Genomic DNA, 8,189 nt, shown 5'->3' on the forward strand with positions numbered 1-8,189 from the left:
TTATTACTCAGTAACATTTATATATAAATGTAATATACATCAATTTGTAGCATTATCCACACAACACTTAATTTTGTATGTTGGAGCATGTTAAACTTGATTGTGTTACTGCGGTGCAAAGGTCATTCGGTATACCAGACAACAAACACCTACCAGGTTGTCAAAGCATGACCATAGGTACAATGACATGGAGCAGAAAGGGTACATCATAAAAGACAGTGCACAGGGCAGCCGCATCTGCAGAGAAAGTAGCGAGGCAAATTTCTATCCCTCTTGAGAGAAGTCCCAGGACATCAAAATTAAGGAATGTATCTGTTGACCTACCATCTGGTGCATTCTCCATAAATGGAGAATAAAACCTTACTGCTTTAATCTGTTTCAGGCCCTCATGGAGACAGTTAAAGCAAAATGATAAAAGTTCTGTTGCACATTCCAGGGTCACCGGAAAGTAGATAACTGCCAGTGATGAACCTGTTATATTTAAGTGGAAAAATGAATCATCGTAATCTCTGCGTATGGGGCGCTGAAAACCAACATGTCACACAATCGAACTTAAAAGGGACTCACTGAACATACATGTTTCTTGTGCCATATGAAGCACACAGGTCTTCATCAGTTCCTTTTTGCAAAATACTCTGTCAAAGGTTATTCTTTTTTTGGACATACTTATGGAATGGTTTTTCCTACGGATGCAGAAAGTCTCCAACATCCCATTTCCATGAGGCTGAGGCTCTGCCTCACTTCCATTATGCAGTTCAGAGGTTCCTAGTATATACATTGCCAGGTATGGATTGGACTCTGTTCAAGACTGACCTGCCTCTGGAATAGTGGCCTCCAGATCCCCCAGGAGATGTGACTTCTTGTGAGAATGTGTCAAGCTCCATGGCTACTGTACCGCTTCTTCCTTGCAGCCTGGAGGGCAAACCGCTTCAGCTATGGGCGTATGAACATGATGCGTTACAGAGGACCCAAACAAAATGGGCCACAGTAACGATGTGTGCCTTGAGACAAAAAAGGTGTATACTGAGCATTTGTAAGATGATAGAAATACCTGTGATGGTTCCTTTGCAGATTGTTTATTGGCTGCAACCTGGTTACCAAGTAATACATTTTTGAAAGCATTCAGTTCTGTTTGTTTGAAATAAAGTTGATTGAGGATATTCTACAAAATAAAATGTAGAGATTTTGAGTTGGATAACAAGTGTAACCACCACAGTAAAGATGGGAAACACTTTCATGGCCCCAAAATGTTTCCTCGTGCCCTTTTCCAGTCAGTGCCTCCTCCCCCAGGAACCCCTGGTCTGTTTTTCATCACCGTAGTCCACGGTTCTACTAGCAGAAAGACTTGTCTCTAACTCCTCCCTTCCCTTCCAGTTTGTAATTGGCACCACTCTATCCATTCATTCACTCATTCGCTCGTTCATATTCTTTTCAATTAAAATATAGAGTTCTTACTCTACACCAGGCACTGCGCTAGGCATTTGGGATTTAAATTTTTAATTTATAAAATTAAATTTTATAAAATTGTGCTGTGAGAAAGATACAAAGAAGGCTAGTTGGCTAGCCTCTCAAAATGTAATGCTTTACAAAGCTCTTTCACAAATATATACATTTTTGTTTTTTATTGAGGTAAACTTGGTATATAACATTATATAAGTTCAAAGTATACAACATTATAATTCAACATCTGTATATACTACAAAGTGATCACCACTAAGAATCCCATCCTTCACCATACAATTGACCCCCTTCCCCCAACCTGTTCTCTGGATCTAGGAGTTTGTGTTTTGTTTCATTTGTTCGTGTGTGTGTGTGTGTGTGTGTGTGTGTGTGTGTTTCAGATTCCACATGAGGGAAATCACATGGTATTTGTCTTTGTCCGACTTATTTCACTTAGCATAATACCCTCAAGGTCCATCCATGTTGCACAAATGGCAAGATTTCATTCTTTTTTTTTATGGCTGGATAGTATTCCATTATGTATATGTGTCCATCAGTGGACACTTAGGTTGTTTCCATATCTTGGCTATTATAAATAATGCTGCAATGAACGTACAGGTGCCTTTATCTTTTCGTATTAGTGTTTTCATATTCTTTGGACAACTCTGCAGAAGTGGAATAGCTGGATCATATGGTAGTTCTATTTATTCTTAATTTTCTGAGGATCACGTATACTTTTGTATTTAACCCTCATAACAATCCTTAATCATTTTTTTAACAGATAATTAAGGTTAAGTAACTTTTGAAAGTATTGTTTTTGATAAAGAATAAGATTTAACTATAAAACGATAAATTTTTTTATTGCTTATAAATTGCTTCTGATTTTGATTCCTTTTGTATGTAGTTCAAATTAATTTATACATCGGTATTCTTTGAGCACTGCCTGAAAAGCCATTGTATACAGACACATGTCTCTATTTTACAAAAGAATGCCGCTGAGAAGTCAGTGATACAACTTCAAATGTGTATTTCCTACTCCAAGGTCCAAGGCAGCCATCTTGGTTTGCAGGTAGCCCCTGTGCACTGTTACTTGTTAAGGATAAGTGAAAGCTTGTGACAGGCACTCTGAGAAATTGATATGGGACCGAAATTGAAGACATAAAGGAACTCTGGTGATGAATTCAGCAGTGACTTAAATTTCCACTTTTGGAATTACTTTTTATTTCACTTTCATAGATGTTCTCTTTAAGATTCTGGTCACTTGGTCTTACTTTTTACGTCCTTTCAACCACACTGGAATGTGTTGGGAGGTTACGGCATTCAAGGTTAATAATCTGAAGCTTTTTTTTTTTTTTTTCCTATTTGTAGCCTAGGATGTGGAATGTGATCCTCAAGAAAGCCAGACAACATTTTTTTCTTCACTAGAAAAGGTTTCAGGGAGGAAATAATTAATCAAACTAAACAGATTTAATAACTAAGGCTGAAGGTGGCATTTCACCCATGTAGGAATAAAAAATCATTTATTTTTTTTCATTTTATTTTAGTTACTGTATATATGCCTTGTTTCCTGGGTCCACGGGAAGCATGAGTCTGTTGGGACTTGAGTCAAGAAGAAAACAAGACATCTTTACAAGGAAAACCAGACACTAACGAAAAGAATCCCGAAGTCTGAAGAGAAAGAGCGCAAACATGGCAGACAGAGGACTTAGGGATTCTCCAGAGGGTAAGACTGTCTGTGCAGCACTGAGGTTTGTGCTGTAGGGAACTAGGGCTGTGCTGAAGCAGAAAATTTCTGATTATTGAAACTTGAAATTTGTAAGTAAAAAAAAAAATTTAAGTTAACTTGATTAATTCGTTATTAGAATAAAAAAATAATTATTGAATTTTACCACAATTTACCAGACCTTAATTATAAGTAAGAGTCATGTTTTTGATCATTGGTTGGTATTGGAAAAATGCAGTGAATCTTAAAAAAAAGATGGTAGACAAATCTTTATTTCTACAAATCAAGAAAACTGACGTGGTATATATTTAGAGGGGATCTTTCAATGATAGAGAAAGATGAAATTTAAATTCATCCTACATATGTGTATATATAGGATATACAAAGAAGGTAAAATGTGAAGTTGATTTTTCAGAAGAGCAGAAGGGCATATTCACTTAAATCTTTTACTAAGGATGTTTTTAATATACATAAAAGTGGAACAGTATAATGAACCCCCATGTACTCAACGTCTATCTTCAGCTATTATATACATAATGTTTTCTTTGGGCTATCTTGGAATATTTAAGTGTGACTCTAAGACATAACATCATTTTATTTGTAAATAGTTTATATCTCTTAAAGTTAATTAAAAAAAAAAAAGACCGAAATAGCATTATCACACCTAAAAAATAAATGCATAGTTATTCCTTGATATCATCACATATCCATTGAGTAGTCACACATTTCCCCAGTTGTCTGATACTTTTTTTTTTTCTTCACAGCTGGGTTTTTTTTTTTTTTCTCTTTACAGTTGGATCACATACTGTGTTTGATATATCTTGTAGGTTGCTTTAGTATTTTTAAGCTTTATTACAGAAAGTTTCAAACATATATAAAAGTAGAGGGATGAAATGAAGCCCATGTAGCTGTCAAACAGCTTCGGCCTCTGTTGGCACGTGGCCCCTGCGGTTTCCTCTACCCGAGCTCACTTCTCCTTCCCCGCGCATCATTTAAGTGAAAAATTCCAGCCATCATATAATTTCAGCCATAAAAATACTTGAATACTTATCTCTAAAAGATAAGGGTTCTTTTTTAAAAACATTTTCATAGTACCTTTATCGTTCTAAAGATGAACAAAAGCTTCTTAGTTTCATCACATATCTGGCATTCAAATTTTCCTGTCTTAGAAATATTTCTTTAACAACTGGTTTCTTTGACACTGGATCGAAACAGTGTGGCCCACACGCTGCATTTGGCTGATGTGTCTCTGAAGTCTCCCTTAATCGATAGGTGACCCTCCTTTTTTTCTTTTCTTGCATTTTTGTTTTTTCCTTGCTGTTACTTAAGAAACAGTCGTTGGTCCCTTGGCATGTCTCATGTTCTGGGTTTTGCCGATTACATTCCTGAGGCATAATTTAATACATTTCTCTATCCCTGTGTTTTTCCGGATACTGGTGGGTAGCTCTAGAAGCACGATCAGGTTCAGGTTCAGTTGTTTTGCAGGAATATTTCCTAGGTGGTATAGTGTACTTCCTTTCGCAATGAATGGGGAGGTTCATGACATCTGGTTTTCCCTCTTTTTGTGATGTTAAGATTGAGCAGTGGGTTCAGCAGTTGTCAGTCTGGTCATCCATTATAAAATTCCTCATCAGCTTTTTACATAATGGATTTGGTTGCCGTTGATGACAATTGCCTAGATCCATTATTTCATTAGGGAAGAGGATGTATTTAATGCAACTATAAGTTGATTCCATCATTCAGAATAGTTTTACGTTAGTATTATTTGTTAGATTTATTAATGTGGTAATAAATGTTTGTCTTAATCTTCTTTAGTGGATATCAAGAGAAATAATGTTTAGGAAGAATGCCTTGCAAACCATAAAAAAAATCTATATAAATATTACTATTTATCAGAGAACTTGTTAAAGTACAAAAAAATAAGGGAATTTTTTTCAATAAAAATTATAAATTTTTATCTCAATAGACTCTCAAAAGGATTTGGAAAATGACCCATCGATAAATTCTCAGGCACAGGAGACCACAATTACAGCAAGTACCACCGAAGAAGCTCAGACTCTTAACCCCGCCTCTGGTCCCCACAAAGACCACCCAGAGGTAGAAACAATAGATTCAGGAAGTGATCATGCAGGCAGTCCAGATGAAACAAATTCTGGGGAACATCCAAAGGATAAAACAGAACAGGAGTCCAACCAGAGTTTTCAGGATGGGGAACAAGGGTGTCAGCTCTCACCAGAAAGTGTGGGCGAAGAGCCCTTGCACCCAGAACCCAGCCCGTCTCCTAGAGACGAGGCAGGAGAAGCAGATGCACACTTAGGGGGCAGCTCTGTAGCCCTCCCTGAGGAAGCAAGCGACAGACCGGGAGCTTCACAGGAGCCACCTGCCGTAGACCCCCAGGGCGCCCAGAGTCCTGGTCCTTCCAGTGCGGAGCTGGAGGGCCAGGGGACACTGAGGAGGCGGCTGCTGGTGCCAGGTGAGAGAACCCACTGAACTTCTGTTTTGTATTGCGCTATCACTGAGAACACCGCATAGGTCAGGGTCCTTCTTTTCAGAGAATGTTTCTTTCCTTCCTAGGATTAAGGGCTTTGGGCCTTGCCCAAGGTCACATAAAGGGATATGACAGAGCCGAGATTAGAATGAGGTTTCTCATCTCCTAGATCAGCTCATTTCCACTACATTGAGTTACTTCCCACACATAAACTGCTTTTTTAAACATTATTTATCTACTGTTTGTATTAATGCAGCATGATAAAAGAAAAAAGTGCCTAACTTTTTAAAAATTCACCTCTGGCCTTTTTTGCTTTTTTAAATATTTCTTAGGAGAATGTTTTCACTTATAATTTTTAAAATCTTTTATTTTGGGGGGGGGAAACAAAATACCGCAAAAATCAAGAGATGGGGATATTTAAAAACCAACATCGATTTTTACAGTACCCACATCACAGTCATTTCGGTTTTATGGGACTTTGAGCAAATCAGTTAATTTCTCTGTATCTGTTTTTCCCCACTTGTACATTAGAGAAAAAGCACTATATCTTGCCTTAGGATGGTAATAGTTAACAGTGTGCTGAGTCCTTACTGGAACTCAAGGGGCACGAGTTCCAGTTGTCGCCCTCCTGCTTGCTAACTTGGGTGACCTTGGGCAAGTCTTTAACTTCTGGGTATTTCAGTTTCCTACCTGCAGGATGAAGAAGTTGGACAAGGTGATACCCGGCTGGTCTTGTCCAGCTCTGGCCTGTGATTGTAGGTGTGGATCTGTATTTTATAAGTACTCTGAAGAGCTCAGTCTGGAATGCCTATTTGTCAGTGCAAAGGATTGTAAAATATGAGACATTCTGTTCATCAGGGACTTGACAGAGGACTAGAAATTCATGTGTCACTATAAATCAATGACTGATCTCAAATATGTTTCATTAAAATAGTCTGTGACTTCAGTGAAGGCAAGGACTGTTTCTCTCTTCATTGTGTTTCTGTGGCACCTTTGTGAATATTTGTTAAAGGAAAGAATGAATGAGATTTATATGGACCATTATCTGCCATCAAAATTCCACCGGTATGAGCTAATCTCGGAGATGAGAAAACTTGTTCTGATCTCGGCTCGGCCTCATCTCTTTATGTGACTTGCGCAAAGCCCTTAACATCCCTGGCCCTTTTGTCGTGATAGGTAAGGTAGGGGGCTGGAGCAGGTGTTCATTAAAGATCCTTTCAGTCCTGAAATTCTGTAATATGATATTTTAAAAATCTATTTTGGTGTAATATGACTAAATGAACTATCCTTTAAAGGTGAAGATGATTCTACTTTTTTACGTTAATGGAGTATGTTATTTGAATTGTTTTTCCGGTAAGGGTTGTGGGCAATACTTAGCTTTCACTGTTATATGAGGTGCCTGCCTGGGGTCAAGCCCACAACTAGACTCTAGGTTGACTTAGCTCAGAGTGCTACAAAATACTGCCCTCCTTTACACCCACACATTTTAAGATGGATGTGTCACCCCATCACCTACATTTTTATGTAGTTGATAAATTTTCTTAACCTTGTATTCCTTGCTTAGTAAACTCTTAGTATACTTCCTTCACTAAGAATTTCAAATTTGCTTTTGTGGGTTGTTTTGCAACTGCACAGTAATCTCTCCTGTCTCTAAACTTAGTGCCCTCATTGTTTGTATACTTGGGGGCCTTGTGGAACCGTGTGGGACTCAGACACTGAGATTAGAGCATCTTTGCCCTGGGATGCCGAGTCCTGTGTACAGCTGACATTTCGTACATCACTTCTTAACTTTGTAAATTTTGTTAAATCACATTTTGGATAGGTTTGGCTGCAATATTAGGAAGCTGCTTCTTCATCCTTGTTGTAAGGGCCAGTAAGGAACCGTGAATATAGCAACAGTATCCTTAAAGGAATTTCGTAGCACTACATTTTATTCTTCTAAGTAGAATAAAAGTAATAGTGAGCCTTAAGGAAAAGACAAGAAAAAACTTCCCCTTGCATAAAAGAAAATTTTACAAAGTATAGAAATGCTCTCAGTCAAACAATTCTTTGGCTTGGTAAGAGGTATACACACTCATTAGTGTACTGGCTAAATATAATGGTTTTTCTTTTTTTCCTCCAGAAGCTGAAAGTCATCAAGAAGAAACACAAAAATTGGAAGAAAACAAAGAGAATGCACAGGATTCCATAAGAAAGACTGATAAAAAGGATTTTTGGTGCTATGGTAGGTATGAAACGGGTCTCAGTACAGTATTGATTCATATTCAGAAATGCTCAGAGAAGATCTCTAGAAAATTTACAGTCTTACACAGTTTTAACATTGTTTTAATATGTTTTTTTAAAGAAAGTAAAGTAATTCTAAAAATAGAGCAATAGAGTTTTCGGGATTTTTTCTTTAGGGGTACTGGCTGTTACATGCCATCCATAACAAAATGGGATTTCCCACTGGAGGAAAGACATTTTATAAACAAGAAACTGAAACTGCCTTTTCAATTAGAGAGTTTTAACTGCTCAAGTGGCATTTTTACATTTTGACGC

The 8,189-nt window shown here is 37.6% G+C and overlaps 1 protein-coding gene across 3 annotated transcripts in view; it reads left to right on the forward strand.

Annotated features, from left to right (window-relative positions):
- LOC105292841 (torsin-1A-interacting protein 2-like) overlaps nucleotides 1-8,189 on the forward strand; it is a 15,313-nt gene that overhangs the window by 5,116 nt on the left and 2,008 nt on the right. The window contains exons 2-4 of one of the 3 annotated variants that reach the window (XM_011361220.2): nucleotides 2,985-3,163; nucleotides 5,130-5,636; nucleotides 7,774-7,875. In XM_011361220.2, coding sequence (XP_011359522.1) covers nucleotides 3,130-3,163; nucleotides 5,130-5,636; nucleotides 7,774-7,875 — 643 coding nt within the window. In that variant the 5' untranslated portion in view covers nucleotides 2,985-3,129. Of the gene's footprint in view, nucleotides 1-436; nucleotides 606-2,984; nucleotides 3,164-5,129; nucleotides 5,637-7,773; nucleotides 7,876-8,189 lie in introns of all 3 variants that reach the window. The other 2 variants (XM_023531249.1, XM_011361219.2) reach the window with 2 other exon arrangements.

This window comes from Pteropus vampyrus, unplaced genomic scaffold, assembly GCF_000151845.1.
Source record: "Pteropus vampyrus isolate Shadow unplaced genomic scaffold, Pvam_2.0 Scaffold65, whole genome shotgun sequence".
Lineage (NCBI taxonomy): Eukaryota > Metazoa > Chordata > Mammalia > Chiroptera > Pteropodidae > Pteropus > Pteropus vampyrus.